Source organism: Lissotriton vulgaris, chromosome 2_1 (assembly GCF_964263255.1).
Source record: "Lissotriton vulgaris chromosome 2_1, aLisVul1.2, whole genome shotgun sequence".
Lineage (NCBI taxonomy): Eukaryota > Metazoa > Chordata > Amphibia > Caudata > Salamandridae > Lissotriton > Lissotriton vulgaris.
The window spans coordinates 1587828247-1587846856 of NC_141687.1; the positions used below are offsets into that span (position 1 = coordinate 1587828247).

At 42.2% G+C, this 18610-nt stretch overlaps 1 protein-coding gene across 1 annotated transcript in view; it reads right to left on the reverse strand.

The window, feature by feature from the left end:
• The window catches only part of LRP1B (LDL receptor related protein 1B), a 3669685-nt gene that overhangs the window by 2272222 nt on the left and 1378853 nt on the right, over positions 1 to 18610 (reverse strand). Inside the window, exons 9-11 of the mRNA XM_086955170.1 lie at positions 13770 to 13941; positions 11921 to 12064; positions 6086 to 6322 (exon numbers count right to left, since the gene is read on the reverse strand). Coding sequence (XP_086811296.1) covers positions 6086 to 6322; positions 11921 to 12064; positions 13770 to 13941 — 553 coding nt within the window. The remainder of the gene's footprint in view (positions 1 to 6085; positions 6323 to 11920; positions 12065 to 13769; positions 13942 to 18610) is intronic.

Here is an 18610-nt window from a genome sequence, read left to right on the forward strand (position 1 = left end):
AACTCCATGTAAGTCACCCCTAAGGTAAGCCTAAGGCAGCCTTCTGGGCAAGTTGCAGTGCTTTTAAAAGGTACAACATGTACTGTTGTGTTTTACATGTCCTGATATTGAAAATATTTTTTTCACTATTGCAAGGAATATCTCTTGCGTAGGGTAAAATGAGGATTGCCTTGAAATATCTTTTAAGGGTAATTTTCCATTAAACTCACAATTTAAAAATACATCTTTTGGTGAAGTTGATTTTTAAATTGTATGTTTGAAAATGCCACATTTAGAAGGTGGTTGAATTCTTACTTAAGTATTCCATGCCCCAGCCTGCCTCTAGAATCTACTCTGGATTAGGGTGACAGTTTGGCTCTTGTACTCTAGACAGTCGCACAAGGGAGCTGAGGTGTGCCTTGCATTTCCTGGTGGGTCATAACCAGAATGATGGGCCTTCCTCAGCTAGAGTGGTGGGAGGAATTGTCACTGACAGCTGGATAGGGCTGTGCCTGTCCTCCGTGACACACCACTCCAACACTGATGCAGCACCTGCTTCATCACTGTGAATCTGACACAGCGCATCTGGATCTTCGACACATTATTCTCTGGTGCTGATTTCTTCTTTGACGTTGCCCAGAAGCATCACCTCCCCTTCCAGTGAGGAACCAACATATCACCAACCCTGACAGTAAGGGTCTAACGCATCAACTCGCCTGCATAGCTGAAACTGACTGACCCATCACCTCCCCTGGCAGTAAGGACCAATTCATCACATGCCTGGGATTGAGAAACCAGTGCATTGCATTGCTTTTCTGGCACATCTCCTCCCCTGCAACTGTTTTGTCTTTTAATTTGGACACATCTAAAGTACTTTGTGCTAAAAGGGATGCATGCATCCCTAGATTTATATGGACTGAACTGATTTAACCTTTGAAAAGGGATATCTTTACTTGTGAATGCTAGATTTGTTTAGTTTGGTCTTTTTTAATTCAGATAAATATTGGTTACTTTTTAAACTAGTATGGACTACGTTTGTAGATTTTTCACTGCATTACTGTGTGTGTGTGAACAAATGCTTTACATATTGCCTTTGAGATATTCTTGACTGCTCCTGCCAAGCTACCAAGGGGGTGAGCAGGGGTTATCTTGGATGTGTGACTCCCATACCCTGACTAGACGGATGGTCCCAACTTGGACAGGGCGCAAACCACTGCCAACTACAGACCCCGTGTCTAACACCCTGACAGAGAAATCTCTAAAAAATACAAACAACCTTAGAAGAACAAATGCTTCCTATTATATCACTGACTACAACCCTATGATTCTAATCGAATAAGGATCTACAATGTGTTGCAGACAATTCCATTGCTGCTGCTCGCTACATGACTTTGTATATAACATAATCAGAGAAGACAGAGATGAAAGAGATGTGTGAGGAGATTTCTTCAGGAAAGATTCTTCCCAAGAAATTGTACAGCTTCAGCTTGAAATGATTTCATACAAAGCTGTAGGTTCGTATGAATGCTCAGACAAGTTGAGCTTGGCTAGTTTGTTTTCCAAGTCAAGAGGAATTGTGTGGCTAAGCCTAGGCCTTGCAAGGGATGTACCATGTTACAACGCATACTATTACAACTACCTACCGTTACAACGCGACCATTACAACACATACCATTACAACGCATAGCGCTTTGAGGTGCTGGATAGTGGTAAGTATAATTTACTATTCTAACTCCAGTCCCCGTGGACCCTAGGGAAGGTGTTGGATAGTAAATTATACTTATTCCCTATCCTAGAGCGCCCCCCAGCGCAATGCGTTGTAATGGTATGCGTTGTAAAAGTCGCGTTGTAACGGTAGTGCGTTGTAACAAATGCGTTGTAACAGGTGTATACCCCTTGCAAGCCATCACAATAGAGTAATCAAGTATTTCCTAGAAATACAGTATCTCACAGAATTCGATCCGGAAAGTAGAGATATTCTGAGAAAAAACATGGTGGATACACACTTTCCAAGAAGAAGTTCTTTTCTTCAAAACATGTGTCTCTACAAAGTACTTCAGCACTACACATATAGAATTAATGTTACCGAAAACATAGAAGAATGAAGATATGGAGTACATGGATATGATGGTTGATGGGTGAGCCACAACAAAGAGAATCTAATTAACCACTCAAAGCTCAGTTGCCAAACCCCAGCAAGAAGAAAGTTTCCTACTTGCATGTTTACATTTGTTTAAGCCATGGTGTGTTGACTTATTTGGGCACTATGACTGGTATGAAGACTCTTTCAGTGCTCTGAAAGGCATCATTGAGTGCTCAATTTTTCCAAACTAACTGCAACTGTTGAAATATTAGATTGTACAGGAGAAACTACCACTACTGAGACAGCAAAAGAGAGTTCACAAAGCTGCCAAGGTGCTGCTCTTGTGAGTCAAGATCCTCCTGGAGAACCAATTGTTCAAAATGAAATAGCTATAACTATAAATGAGGTAGAGACTGCAATGTAGCAAGCAGGAGAGGAAACTATGGATTTTGAACACTTAGTGGAAAAACTGAACAACGAAAAAAAAGAAATTTAGAATGAGGTTTAAGATAAAATAGAACATGGATTTCTCCACGAGGGGAAACAGTGTGATTGTTCTTCGTACAAACCAATATTACTGTACATTAGTGGTCAAGGTGGCACTGAAAAAAGCTTCATAATTCTCACTGGTTATCTACAGAAGACTACAGAATCAAATGTCTCATGTGTAGTAACAGGCCCAACAGAATTAGCTGCACACAACAGTAAAGGGATTACTTTATATTGCGTACTAATGCTGCCTGTTTAACATGACAATAAACTGAACGTGAAGATTGCCATGAGGTGTGAAGAGTATTGAATAAACTGAAGCATTTAACAATTAATGAGGTCAGCTTGGTATCCAACTTAATACTTGCATTCATACACTTAAGAATGCAGCAGATTGTGAGAAGAAGCCACGATGTGCTGTTTGGAAGAAAACATTTGATTGCATTTGGTGACCTACTGTAACTCACCCCCTTAGATGATAACCTGTTTTCAAAACACTTGTGCATAACGAAATAAAGAATTCCCTGGGGAGCATTTGCAATGTAAATCTTTGGTTAAACTTTGAATACAAGGAACTAGTGAAAAATATGTGTCAAGCATCTGATGTAACTTATGCAGAAATACTGGAAACATTAGCATAGGAGTTCTAACAAAAGAGAGGAAACATGCTTTGGAAAGTCAACTTATGAAAAAACTATTTCTATCTAATATTACAGCAGCTGAACTAATGCACAATTTGATTGAAGAACAAAGTCTATAGTTTGTTGAGTGCCAATACTTGAAGAGTGTTCCAAGTTTAATGAACAATTACTACTAAAGGAGAAAGAAGATATTTTGGAAATTGCGCCTATTGATAAAATGGAACATTAGGGAGTCACAATACTACTCACTGATAAAGTCCAAGCAAAATTTGATACTTTGGAGGTTTGTCTCTAAAACTGCAGGATTAGAAAAGGATTTACGTAGCAGCAAAAACGGTTTAGTAATTCTGAGCCATAATGTAGAGGAAGGTTTAGTAAATAGTGTAATAGTTAAATAATTGATTTTATTAATTTCCCAAATAGAGATGAGCTTGAATACTTGGCCATAAAATTTGATCAGATTGATGGCGTGTAGCAGATTGGCTGTTGTGTTGTACGTTTTTTGCTAGTGAAAGACTTATATGAGTGCTGTAACTGTCCATAAATCACAAGCTTTAAGTGTAGATGCAGCTTTTGTAAACATTGGAAGTACTGTACTTCAAGAAGGAATGTCATATGTAACACTTTAGCCATTCACACATCCAGTCATACAGACATACATACACCTACACAGCCACTCATACACCCTTACAGCCACTCAAGCACCCACTCAATCACCCACAGAGAAACTCACACAGCCGCTCACTCACCCATACAGGTACTTACACACCCACACATTCACCCAACTGCCACTCACACTGACACTCACTCAACAATACAGCTACTCACACACCCACTCACTTACCCATGGAGCCAGTGACACAAGCCACAAACTCAACGATACAACTGCAAATACACCCACAGAACAACTTTCAAACCCATTCACACATCCATATAACCACTTACACACCGACTCACTCATACTTACAGCCCCTGACACAGACAGACATTCACTCACTAATAGTCACACACATCCGCTCACTTACCTATACACAAACTAAAACAGAGACTCACTCACCCATACAGCCACTCAAATACCCACTCCCTCACCCGTACAAACAATCACAAAGCCACTCACACACTGATACAGTCACGCAGCCACTCAGATGAAATATGTTAGCAATAGTATGCCTAATTACTAGTACAGAAATAATAGTAATTTAACTTTTGCTGTAGCTTGGTATATATCTTTTAGTCTCAGAAACATTTACAAAACACGTATACTCACTGGATGATGTCATCAGTGATGTCATTTGAGATGCCATCAGTGATGTAACTGATGTTGTCATGAGTTATGTAATTTGTCAGGTCATAAGCAGTGCATTGCAGGGGGTAAGTTATAGTTAGCTCAGGTAACTATAACTGCTGATTTTTACTGGTTGTTAGTTTTGTATGAGTGAAATGTGAGCTTAACTATAATGTGCCTGTAACTATTCTTTCAGTGAAAAAATATATATACATATATTTATCTTTATTTATATATATTGAAAGAGAGAGAGAGAAAGAGAGAGAGAGAGAGAGAATATAAGCTTAGTAGTAGCAGATTGTGAGGTAGTAATGCATCACTGCCTTCAGGTAGCTTGTACAACATATTGGAGTTTTGTACTTCTGTACTGCCTCATTATGGGTGCTGCAGAATAATCTGTGTTATTTCCCTGCTCCAGGAAGTATTGTTACCAGGGATCCTGTTAATTCTGGCATGGAAAAATAACACACACGTTTTAGGGAGAAACTTGCACACATCTGCTTCCCTACCAAGTTCCGCATATTTTTCCCCAGTGATTCACAAAGAAAAATGTAGCTGCTTTCAGTAGACGAAATCTCATTGCAAAACAACACAATTAGCAATTCGAATCCTCAGCATAGTGACGGCTAAACTTAAAAAATATTGAATATAAATTGTTTTATAGTGGTACAATACATTGACTGGCACATGCATAATAGCTTTTTGTTATCGCAAACGGTGCGATTTGCGAAACTTGGCAGTTTGTGATTGCAAAATTAGCTTTTGTGATTCATGAAGGGTCAAGGCCCTCGCAATTTGATAATATGCAATTAATGGAGAGTTCTCAAATTGCAATTGCATTTAAGGAATCGCATTTTGCGATTCCTTAAATGCAATGCAAGAACCACTTTGAAGTCTTCTAGGGGTCGCAAATGACAATGAAGTTGAACGTCATGGTAATTAGCATAAACTTTGAAAAATACACTAAAGTGCATTTTTCAAAGTTGTAAGTTGCACACACACATGTCCTTGGGACATGGGTGCGCGCAACATATGTGCACAGATCAATTTCAGGGGTGCAACAGGGTGTCATTTTGACACCCTTGCACCCTTGAAATTGCATGCGCAATTTGCGAAGACCTGTTGGTACTCGCAAATTGCGCATGCAATTACCTATTCATTCCTATGGGCCTGCAGGCCCATAGGAATGAATGGGAAGCCATTCCTTATTTGCGAATCGCAATTTGCGACTCACAAATAAGGAATGTGTAGAAATTGCTATTTTTATAGCGATTTCTACATGCATAGGCTTTTGCAAGTCCCTAATTGCGATTCCATAATAATCGCAATTAAAAACTCGCAAAACCCTAGCTTGATGTATGTGCCTGTATGTTTTTTGTCTGAAAAATATTAAAAAATGCACTTCGTTAACAATATGTCCTAGGATAAGAATTATTGTTTATTATAGATTAAAACTATTCCAGCAATACAAATGATACTACTTTGTATGCACCTCTGATTGTTAACAGCCGCAATTATTAAGTAACCTAAACAATAAAGTGACCAGAACAATATTTTATTTTATTGTCAAAAACAGTTGCTTCTTTCATCACCTCGCGCATCACTTACCATCTTTCAGTATGGTTTCCCGGCCAGTGCCATCAATTTTCTGACGTCCAATGAGGAAGCTGGTGGTGTCCGCAAAATAAATGTAATTGGATTGAGCGTGAAAATCCAGAGCGCGCGGGTTGACCAGGTTCTCGATGGGATGCATGTACTCGTCGGCTACTTTGTTATTCAAATCCATTCCCCTGATGATCCCAGGCCGCCCTTTTCCATAAAACAAGAACAGCTCGTTCTTGGGCCCTGCACAAGAAAGATTACGCACGTAAGAAACAAAAGCAGGCTAATCTTCTTTCACCCTGTCTAATTCCACTATTTAATTAACTGGCACAATTAGTGTTTTTATTCAATACTGAAAATGTAACTTTCCTGTAATCGGAACATATCTTCTTCAAGAGGTTGCGTTACATTAATTGAAAAGCAAATAATTTCCTTGATTAGCTGACATCGGATTAGTTGTTCTTTTGTGGTTGTTGCTGTCCATGCAATAAAAACATGACAAACGAGGGGATAATGTGGTCCTCGGCGTGAAACTCGTTCGACTTTTTTTAATTGCTGAGACAGTATTTGGTAATGATAGGGGCATTTATTAAAGTCTGCAGTTTAAGAGCCAAGAGATTAAAAACACCGCTTTTTCTCAAGCATGCACACAAAAAACAGGAAAACAATCTGCTTGGAAATGTTCTGTGCTATTAAAAATGCAAACTATGCCGTGACCACTAGTCCTTTGGTGGAGAGTGAGGAGGAGGAGGTGGGGAAAGTCATTTTTTCGAACTTCAATAACCTGGGCTTTTAAATTCATTGGGTGGGGGCAAAGTTCACCTTCAATTTCTTGGGCCTCATTTATGAAAAGTGACACATCGCTGCGTGAAAATAGCGATGCGTCACTTTTCACTGCGCACTCCTTACGCCATTCCTGATGCGTCATATTTAATGTATGACGCATCATCTCGCAAGGAGTTACAGATACGTCAGTATTTCTGACGTATCTGTAAGCGCAAAATGGACGCATTGCTGGAGTGTGTTACAAAAGTGACGCAACTCCAGCAATGCGTCCCTTCACATGGGGAAAGCCCCATGTGATAGAGCTTGTGTCAGTCTTACGCCTGCTGTGAGGCAGGCGCAAGATTTTGACGCAACAGCGTCCTAAAAGAGACGCAGTGAAGTCTCGTAGATTTCACTGCGTCACTATTACGAGGCTTTTTTGCGGGGGAACGCCTCCTCTGCATACATTATCTACCTAGATGTGTCACTTTTTAAATATGGCGGAATGAGGCGCATTTTTTACACCGCTGGTGCGTCACAAAAAGTGACGCACCGGCGGCGCAAAACTGACGCAAGGCCTTCATAAATAAGGTCCCTTGTTTTAACCTTCAAAACAATAGCATAACATGCAGATTATGGTGCCATGAGTACGAAAATGTGGATGTTCTGGCAGTATGCTGCCATTGCCATCAGTACCTATAGGCAGACTTGACCTTTTGCAATAGGTCTCGCATTAGGAAAGTTTGAGCAATTGGTATTGTAAATGACACTTTTTTTATTTATGTGTTGGTTTTGAAACTAGCAAAAGTAATAGCTTTGTCAGTTACAATGTCAATAGTTTTAACTTTCGCAAATGTGACACCTATAGCATTTGTAATGCAATGTGTGTTGTCTTTACGTGACTTAGATGTATTGATATTGCAAATAACAATGGCTTTTAATTTTGTAAATAATTAATACTTAAATAAAATTTATTGTAATTTATAAATGGCAATAGCTTAAACGTTTGTAATTTAATTTTGTGAAGATTATGTTCAGTGTATTTTATTGTGACGAAAATCCAAGAACATTGCATTTGCACCTGGTGGTGGATGTGGTGGTGGTGGATGCGGTGGAAGTGGTGGTGGATGTGGTGGTGGTGGTGGATGTGGTGGTGGTGGTGGATGTGGTGGTGGTGGTGGATGTGGTGGTGGATGTGGTGGTGGATGTGGTGGATGTGGCGGTGGTGGATGTGGCGGTGGTGGATGTGGTGGTGGTGGATGTGGCGGTGGATTTCATGGTGGATGTGGAGGTAATGGTGGATGTGGTGGTGGATGTGGTGGTGGATGTGGTGGTGGATGTGATGGTGGATGTGATGGTGGATGTGGTGGTGATGGTGAATGTGGTGGTGGATGTGGTGGTGGATGCGGTGGTGGATGCGGTGGTGGATGCGGTGGTGGATGCGGTGGATGGGGTGGTGGTTGTAGTGGATGTGGTGGTGGATAAAGTGGTGGTGGGTGTGGTGGTGGTGGTGCATGCGGTGGTGGTGGATGCGGTGGTGGTGGATGTGGTGGTGGTGGATGTGGTGGTGGTGGATGTGGCGGTGGATTTCATGGTGGATGTGGAGGTGATGGTGGATGTGGTGGTGGTGGTGGATGTGGTGGTGGTGGATGCGGTGGAAGTGGTGGTGGATGTGGTGGTGGTGGTGGATTTGGTGGTGGATGTGGTGGTGGATGTGGTGGTGGTGGTGGTGGTGGATGTGGCGGTGGTGGATGTGGTGGTGGTGGATGTGGCGGTGGATTTCATGGTGGATGTGGAGGTGATGGTGGATGTGGTGGTGGATGTGGTGGTGGATGTGGTGGTGGATGTGGTGGTGGATGTGATGGTGGATGTGATGGTGGATGTGGTGGTGATGGTGGATGTGGTGGTGGATGCGGTGGTGGATGCGGTGGATGGGGTGGTGGTTGTAGTGGATGTGGTGGTGGATGAAGTGGTGGTGGGTGTGGTGGTGGTGGTGCATGCGGTGGTGGTGGATGCGGTGGTGGTGGATGTGGTGGATGTGGTGGTGGTGGATGTGGCGGTGGATGTCACGGTGAATGTGGAGGTGGATGTCGTGGTGGATGTGGAGGTGATGGTGGAGATGATGATGGATGTGGTGGACAGTGCACACAGTCAGAGCAGCGTGCACCAAAAACAAACACAGCCCATACAAAACCGAAACAGCATGTATCAAATGCAGAGACGGTTCACACAGAACATGAGCACCGTGCACCTAAAGAACACACAGCCTATGCACAACTGAAGCAGCATGAGAGGAGAGGGCATTGGAAGTCGTGGGAGTGGGACATCTGTACGCATATGCCCTCTGCACAGCAACCCCACACAGGACAACGAGACAGTAAAACCGAGGGACTCTGCAGTGGCACCTACGCCTCTTAATCACTACACGAGTGCTTACCTGAAACTGATTTGGAGGCAGGTTTGGGAGTTTGTTCAACCGCTGTGTAAGAGATGGGTCTGCACTGTAAGAATGTCAGCTGTATCTGACCGTATACGTAATTACACTAATGATTTGGAAAGTAACTTACCAATTTATTTTTGTATTTATTTAATAGCGCAGCGCTAGTACTAGTCCCACTGGAGTGTGTTGGAGCGGCAGCACTATGCATCAAACACACAGACATAGAGAATGAATCATGCAACCAAACGTGGTTGCCGTGATAAAAAATAAAGCGTTGTCCGTTTTTTAAATATGAATGCGTGCGGCAATTAATAATGATGTAAAAAAAACGTATGGGCTAGTAAGCCAACCGGAAGCGTAAGCACGGGATATAATATTGGGGTGGCCTAGTTTTTAAGCCCTCTCAAGTTTAGCAGCTCTGACAGGTGCGAGAAAGGCGAGAAGATGGTTTGCCTACGATAACACCGTTTTTGCAAATAGGAAAACAGAAACTCACATTTTTAAAGGTAGTTGGGGGCAGTGCGATCTGAGCGGGAGAATATGAAGAGGCAAGACCGGGCTGGTTTAGCTGCAAAGACACAGGTTAGAATGTGTCCAAGTTAATTCATCACTTGTTAATGTATTTGTTTAATGAACTGTAAACAAATTATAAACGAGCGATGTACCGCATGTGCTGCAAACGAAGGGTGCATCAGCCTTTTATTGTGGCCGTTTGTCCTGATTATTCGAGAGAAGTTTCGAGTTTTAGTTGTGTTTTATTGACGTCACATTCTTAGTCCCACTGGAGTGTGTTGGAGCGGCAGCCCTATGCATCAAACACACAGACATAGAGAATGAATCATGCAACCAAACGTGGTTGCCGTGATAAAAAATAAAGCGTTGTCCGTTTTTTAAATATGAATGCGTGCGGCAATTAATAATGATGTAAAAAAAACGTATGGGCTAGTAAGCCAACCGGAAGCGTAAGCACGGGATATAATATTGGGGTGGTCTAGTTTTTAAGCCCTCTCAAGTTTAGCAGCTCTGACAGGTGCGAGAAAGGCGAGAAGATGGTTTGCCTACGATAACACCGCTTTTGCAAATAGGAAAACAGAAACTCACATTTTTAAAGGTAGTTGGGGGCAGTGCGATCTGAGCGGGAGAATATGAAGAGGCAAGACCGGGCTGGTTTAGCTGCAAAGACACGGGTTAGAATGTGTCCAAGTTAATTCATCACTTGTTAATGTATTTGTTTAATGAACTGTAAACAAATTATAAACGAGCGATGTACCGCATGTGCTGCAAACGAAGGGTGCATCAGCCTTTTATTGTGGCCGTTTGTCCTGATTATTCGAGAGAAGTTTCGAGTTTTAGTTGTGTTTTATTTACGTCACATTCTTTTTTGTCATGTCTAGTTACATTTTCGCACTAGACATAATATACTTTGACAACACACTTTTGATTGTTTACTGTGTTTTCTTTACTTGCTTAATACTGAATAACGATACCAGCCATTTATAAATGATTGAATGGTTGGACTTAATGTGCCCCGACCCAGTGGTAATTATAGTTAGTTTTTTAATGTATACTTTTTATGAGAATGCTACTTAGATGTTTTAATTTTAAAAGAAGGGAGTCTTATGTTGATGCTAAGAATCAAAGCTACAGTCTGTAAGTAACAGAGAGATCTCTGCAGCGAGTTGCAACCCACCAAGTTACCTTCCTGAGACAACAACCAAACTAGAGCAGGCGCGTCTCGGCCGGAGCAGGGGGCGGAGCAGGGAGAGCGGGCTTTGAAATGCACTTCACACGGCCGGCCGGTCGTGAAACTGAAAGCATGGCCGGCCGGCCGTGAAAGCCTTTGATGCCGCAGGGGGTGGAGCGGCACCAGCTGGGAGAGTAGGCAAGGCAGGCGGCTGGGGGCATGTGCATGCGCTTTTAAGCTCAATGCGCATGCGCATTGAGCTTAAAAGTCACGGGCACTGCAAGGAATCGCCACGATTCCTTGCAAGTTGGACAAAGAGTGGATAAGCCACCATAGTCTCGCTTGCATCTCTATTGCATTCCTTGCGCAATGATGCGTCATATTGTAAATATGACGCATCATTGGGGTCTCAAAGAGGTCGCAATGAAAAGTGACGCATCGTTGTTTTCTCGCAGCGATGCGCCACTTTTCATAAATGAGGCCAATGGGGCAATGGACATGTATCACACAGATTTAACTACATTTGGACCAAATTATTGCTACTTTTTATCAAAATCTTCAGGAGTGTTATGAATCTGAGAAAACAACTGGAGCCCCTCGTATTCACCTCTTTTAAATTTAAACATCTGTAAAAAAAAATGTTTATAAAACAATATATTTACTTTGCCCATAATGGTGGCACAGATATACAGTCGTATTGCTTGCCACTCTCTATTCTGTGAGGCTAAATAAAAAGAAGCCATAAATAAACATGGCCGCTCCACCAGGAAATAAATAGCGGCCCAAGGGGTTTCATGTAATTAAAAATATGCAGTGATGGACTCTATTTCCCCAATCAATGAAACTAAGGCCAAACATGGATTTTAACTGATGAGTGTCCACATGAGCATGCATTAACTAACACCTCTGATTTTGCTTTGGAAAGTGAGGGCATTTGATGGTTTGAACATACTTTTGCATGACCTGCCATCACCTCCCAGGCTGAAGCCAGTCCTGCAGCGACAGGTTCGTGTTTTATAGCTGGAGCCGAGCAGACAGATGTGCGAGCATCCCCCTGGCATTCCATATGGGTCTGCTTCACAGGCATGGTTTCTGACTAAAACAAAAAAAAACAGCAACACCAGACAAGAGAAGATAACATCATCAAAAGCCTGTCTTAAGATAATATATTCAGTGCAATAAAAAGAGTTCCAACAAGAATGTCACCATATAGCTGTAAAGTGTTTAATGTTTGAACAAATACAGATAAGCAGTTGGCAATACATTAAACAAAAAGGCGAGTCAGATGGAAAGTATCATAGCCACCCAGTCCGTCTCCTTCTCCTGACTAAGCAGCTTTCTCATCTTGTTACAAATAAATGTGTTTGTTTCTCTTTGATTGCTTTTGTCATTAGATTTACGTTGTGAGTGATAGTTTCCTGGCAGGACATCTATGTAATTCAAACGCCATTGATCAATGCCCTTGAATTGCCACACAATGCCTGGTAAGGCAGTGGCGCCCTTTCATTCCAAGCCCAGCCTCAGCTTTCTCTCTGAAAGCATTCCTCTGTTGTGAGATCCATCTGGGGTACAGGCTTTGAACTCCAGCGCTCTCCCCAAAACACAGGGGGGCTTATTAGCTAGAACCTCGGTAAAATTATCGCCGTTTTAGCGGCAGGAAACTGCCGCTAAAACGGCGATAATGGGCTTGCTAATATGCGTTATAGAATTCCAATAGAAGCCCAGTTTCGATGTGCAGGACTCTAACCTGGTCTTCTATTGGAATCATTTTAACGAAGTTCTTGCTAATATGCTCCTTTGTTTTTAGGATTGAGGATAGGACGCCAGGCATACCTTTTTTGTTGTTGGTGTTGCACAACTCCAAGTACATGTGGCTGTGAATGAGGATAAGGATGCAAGACATGGGGTTTGATTGTTGGGATGAGGTACAGTTGTAGGCGAGTGTGCCTTTTGGTAAAGCACTTCATCATGTATGGGTGTGTAGATCTGAGGTCTGAATGGATGGCAAAGCGCATGATGCTGTGAGTGCTTGAGGGATGTGGGGTGCTTGGCATGGTGGGATGTTAGTCAGGTAAAGCAATGCAAGATGTGGGCAGTGTTGTCATGTGACTCAATGTCAAAAGTACCATATGTTTGTAATTTAGAGGTTAATGAAGTAGGAGCCCCATTCTAAATCATCAGTGCTCCCAAAATGCAAAACATAATCCCACCACCTCATTTAGGTGGATGGCCCACTGATTGACCTCTAGAAGGGTATCTGTCAACTCTATCAGTGTTCAGTTATGTGAAGGAACCTATTTACCTCTATGGGGAGGGCCCCCTAACACAAAAGCCTTCTATTTGGATTCGAGACAGAATTAGCTAAACATTAATTACTTTTATATTCTTCACTACATATCAGAGAACATGCCATTTCAACATGGTGGAGTCACTGCAGGAGCAGAAATATCACAGTAAGACATAGGAAAGTGAATTGAAGATTTGGTCATTTATAGGATATGCAGAAAATGGTTTCTCATATGAAACCTTTTTACTGAATAAGAAAGTTTAGATGGACAAACTCCCTCCTTTACAAGTACCCCCACAAAATTTACTTCGTCTTTGTTTGTTGATATGGAATAATGTGACACAGGTTCTCAGCTCAATCATCAGCCCCAATCATCTTCATCAGTTCTCTTTCATGTATAACCATTGAGTGCAATTAAGGCTTTAATGTACTAACACATTTGCCCATCACATTTACCCATAGACACAGAATGGGTAACACACTTTGATACATCAGGCCGAAAGTTATTTCTCACCTGTCGGTTGAGCTCTTTTATGATACAAATGAATCCCTCTGCCTTGTTCCTGTCTTCTTAGAGGCTGAACATCTGAGCGATTAAATCTGTTTATTTTTAGCACCATTGAGTTATCTATATTGGTTGCATATAGAAAATTTTCAAACAGCGATAAACCAAACAGATGTCTGACCTAAAAATAAAAATCAGAAAGAAAATGGGTGAAGTTACATTTTTAGTAATGGTGTATGCGTAGTAATATTGTACTGAGATCAGGACTAAATACTTTTTTACAGAAATTGTTTTAGCATTCCTTAGTTAATCATTACTACTTTGGAATATAGCAATGAAGCGCATAGCATAACAAAATAGTTCACACATATAATCAATCATATTCCCTTTCCTTCATCTAGATTTTCATGGTTTAGCGCATCATTAGTGCATGAATTATTCGTCTACTAGAGTTCCAAGATACTTTAGTTCTAATTTTCGGTACTATGAAGTATGTACCAAGGTTATGGGATGCTTGAACGTCATCTTCTCCCAGTCCAATTTGATCATGAGTAAATGAAAAATGACAAACTTCTCAAACTTTGGATGGCACTTGGGAATGCAGTAAAAGATAAATACAATTCCGAGCTCTAAAAAACATGACTTATTCCATAGAACAATATACCCCTTCCAACTATTACCTCTCCCCATGTATCTCCTTCCCATTGATGAAGTTGCATCTTCTCTTAGGCTGACATTCCCACACGTTTTTCAACTTTCATCTTGTCGCACCAACCTGGATGTAAATTCTGCAACGCAGCCCGTGCAGGTAAAAGCGGTGGGGTTGGGTTGGGGGGGATTCCACAAACAACCACGAAAAATAAAAATGAACAATTTCGTCCTTTGTCAAAATCTCCCCCATCTGACCCCACAGTCCCCAACGCCCCCACCGCCCCACCGTTCTTACCTGCATAGGCCGTGACTGAGATCCTCAATTACAGTCATGTGACTACAAGAAGCAAACCCATTTTGGTTCACCTACTCCACTGATGGTAGGACTATCCATCTATGAGGAGTGGTAACCGTTGGCTGGCAATAAACTGGTCATTTACTGTCTGCATTTCACTGCAACTGCTGTTTTACTCACTGATGGACACACTGGTGAGTCACCAGTTTATGTTGACATATCAATGGATACCAGACACTAACTTTCAACAAATAACCGTCCATTTATAAGAATTGACCAATTCTTATAAATGGATGGTTATTTGTTGAATCCAACCTTTCTGCACTGTTTTTAATGCTTGTTCAGGTCAGACACGAATAAAGTTATTGTCTGATTCCGCTTCAATTTTATATTCACATCACTTTTTTCGCACTGCACTTTATTTCCCATACACCTTTTTTACATATTACGTGCTCCCATCTGACAAATCCAAACTTTGAAAACATCCTTGGGCTCCTCCATCATTAGGGTGGAGTGTTAGCCCTTTCTAAAGGAGACCCAGATGATGAAGCATGTCAACGGGATCGGTGAGTGATGGGAATCCGTACACATTTTTGCATTTTTCTGATCAGTCTTGGTATTTGTCAGTTATTTGTTGTTCTTTAGCATAAGACCGCAGGGTATTCTTTGTGTATTTGACCTCTGTGTACCTACAACTTTCCCAAACAGAAATTTGAGAAAATATTTTTTTCAATGAAATTTGACGTTTGTAGGGGATACTGGCTGGGAAAACATTAGGCAGTCCAAACAAACCATCCCTCCCTGAAATCCCCCGGGCGTCTAGTTTTCAAAGATGTCTGGGTTTGGTAAATTTCCCTAGAGGGCCGCCGAGCGCCAGATCAAAAACCCGGGTCATCCCCTTTGCAGAACCAGGTTGTTTTGTGATAGGTAATTCTGATGTCTCCACAATACGTTTTGGGCCCTTGCCTGCCACGGGTACTTGACCCACCCACACGGGTGAGGTACCATTTGCATTGGGAGACCTGGGGGAACACTGAGTGATAGGAAATTTGTGTCAGCCTGGTGATCCCATACCTTTTCCACACAGAAATTTGAGAAAACTTCATTTTTTCAGCTAATTTTGAGGTTTGCAGGGGTTCTATGTAATAAAAAGTTGGGGGATCCATGCAAGCATTGGCTCCCTGGACTCCCCCGGGTCTCTAGTTTTCAGAAATGTGTGAGTTTGGTAGGTTTCCCTAGATGGCCACTGAGCCCGGGTCCAAAAACCCAGGTAATCCTTTTCGCATTACCAGGTTGTTTTGTGATAGGTAATGCTGATGTCTCCACAATACGATTGGGCCCTTGCCTCTCACGGATGCTTGGCCCACCTACACAAGTGTGGTGCCATTTTTATTGGGTGACCTGGGCAAACACTGGGTGATAGGAAACTTGAGTCACCCCAGTGAATCTACAACTTTCCCACACATAAACTTTAAAAATGTCAGCTAAATTTGAGTTTTGCAGGGGAATCTGGGTAGGAAAACATTAGGAATTCCACGCAAGCCATGCATCCTGGACTCCCCCGAGTCTCTAGCTTTCAGAAATGTGTGGGTTTGGTAGGTTTCCCTAGATGGCAGCCGAACCCAGCGCCAAAAACACAGGTAACTTTACTTGCAGAACCAGGTCTTTTTGTGGTAGGTCATTTTGATGTCTCCACAATAAGTATTGAGCCCTTCCCTGCCGTGGGCAATGTGTTTTCTTTTACAAAGTTTGAGGTTTGCAAGGGATTCTAGGTAACAGAACCTGGTGAGAGCCATACAAGAAACCCCATCATGGATTTCCCTGGGTGTCTAGTTTTTCAAAATATATATGTTTGCTAGGTTTCCCTAGGTGCCATCAGAGCTAGCGTTCAAAATCCACAGCTAGGCATTTTCCCAAAAAAGGTTCAGTTTTCAATGTAAAAATGTGGTGTGTCCACGTTGTGTTTTGAGCCGTTTCCTGTTGCGGGCACTAGGCTTGCCCACAGAAGTGAGGTACCATTTTTATCAGGAGACTTTGTGGAATGCGGGGTGGGTGGAATTTTGTGGACCCAAGCAGTTTCTAGGAATTTACATCACAGAAGTTAGGAAAATGTATTTTATGTGACAACGTTTGAGGTTTGCAAGAGATTCTGGGTAACAGAACCTGGTCAGAGCCATACAAGTCACCCCATCCTGGATTCCATTTGGCGTCTAGTTTTGAAACATATACAGGTTTGCTTTGTTTCCCTAGGTGCCAGCTGTTCTAGGACCCTAAATACACAGCTAGACACATGGCGAAAAAAAGGTCAGTGCCTAGTGGCCCTCTGCTGCCCTGGGGGGGTGGGGAAGATCGGGGGATTTTCCCCCGATATGCCCCCAAGTGGGGGCAGAAAGACTGTGCCTATTCTTACGGGGGCTGAGGGCATTGTTATGCTTATTCTGGGCGGCCCACACTCCTATGTACAAAAAAGCCAGCTTAATCCCTGGAGCCTAGTGGGACATCTGCACAGATCAGGTGCTATTGCCCCCAACTGCTTCCAGGGGCAGAAAGTCTGTGGCATTTTTTGAGGGGGGTGGGAGCATTGATATGCCCGATCTGGGCAGCCCCCATCCCGAACTTTGAAAAAAGAAGACATTCCTGGTGCCTAGTGGGCTTTCTGCCCTGGGTGGGGGGGGGGATAAGGGGCTATTGCCGCATATGCCACCTGGGGGGGTGGCAGAAAGACTGCAGCAAGTTTTTTTGGGATGGGTCATTGGCATGCCCATTCTGGACAGCCCCCACCCCTACGTATTAAAAAAAAATCCTTGGAGCCTAGTGGGCTTTCTGCCATGGCAGAACAAAATGGGAGGAACCTCTTCCCCACCTCCCAAGGCAAAAAAGAAAACAGGAAGAACCTCTGCTGTTTACAGCAGAGGGATTTTGTGCAAGTGTGCTGATGACGGAATGGTTCCGCCATGAGCACTCTTGCACTTGTGTTAATGAAGAAACCATTCTGTCATGAGCACAGAAGGGGTTAAGAGCCGTACATTTCCATGGTTGCACACGTATCCCTTCTGGTTTGTCCCATTAGATTCCTTATTACCTGTTTGGTTTAGGAAACTGAATCTTACATAAAATCATACTGATTTTATACGATTGGGAAGCTACATATTATAATTTGGTGTTCCTAGTTGGACTCCCTAAAATATTAATTAACTGGTCCTGATTAATTTTTCAAAATTAACAATCCTAAATAGATGCCTTAAAAACTTAATTTAGAATTGTTTTTTTGGGAAGTTGCATCTTCAGTTTGCAGGTGATCCTACACAATTCTTAGGCGGAAGGTATAGAATCGTATTTACGTAGTGAGTGGGAATCTTCCACAGAATGTTAATTATTGGGTAGTTTTGAAAAGCTGCTCCGAGGTGCATACCATTGAATCTTGATTTTAAGTATTTTAGAAAAATAGTATCCCCAGTGTACTGGCACTTTTCCTGAGGTTAACCCTGTAGAATCCTAATTTAATGGTAATTTTGAGAAGTTGTGTATTCAGTAGATTTCACTGAAACTTATTTGAGGTGTATGGCATTTTTGGTCGTGGCTTGGCCTATCATTTGCTGATATGGATCTCATGGAAACTTCACTACATCATGTTTATGGGAAGATGAATCTTCCATAGGTTTGCACTAATGAACATCAGTGGAATCGACTTCTCTATTCAGACAGAATTCTGGTGCTTTCTTTGGAAAATATGTAAACCATCCAGGTTCTACACAGGAATAAAAGATTTCCCACTTATACCCTTATTATGAATTTCCCATTCTTCTATCGTCCATGTGCCAACTCCTGTTTTTACAGTGTATATTGGTGTATGCCAAGCAGTGTGGACAGAGAAAACGCTAGCTAGTGTTGGTCCATCTCCCAT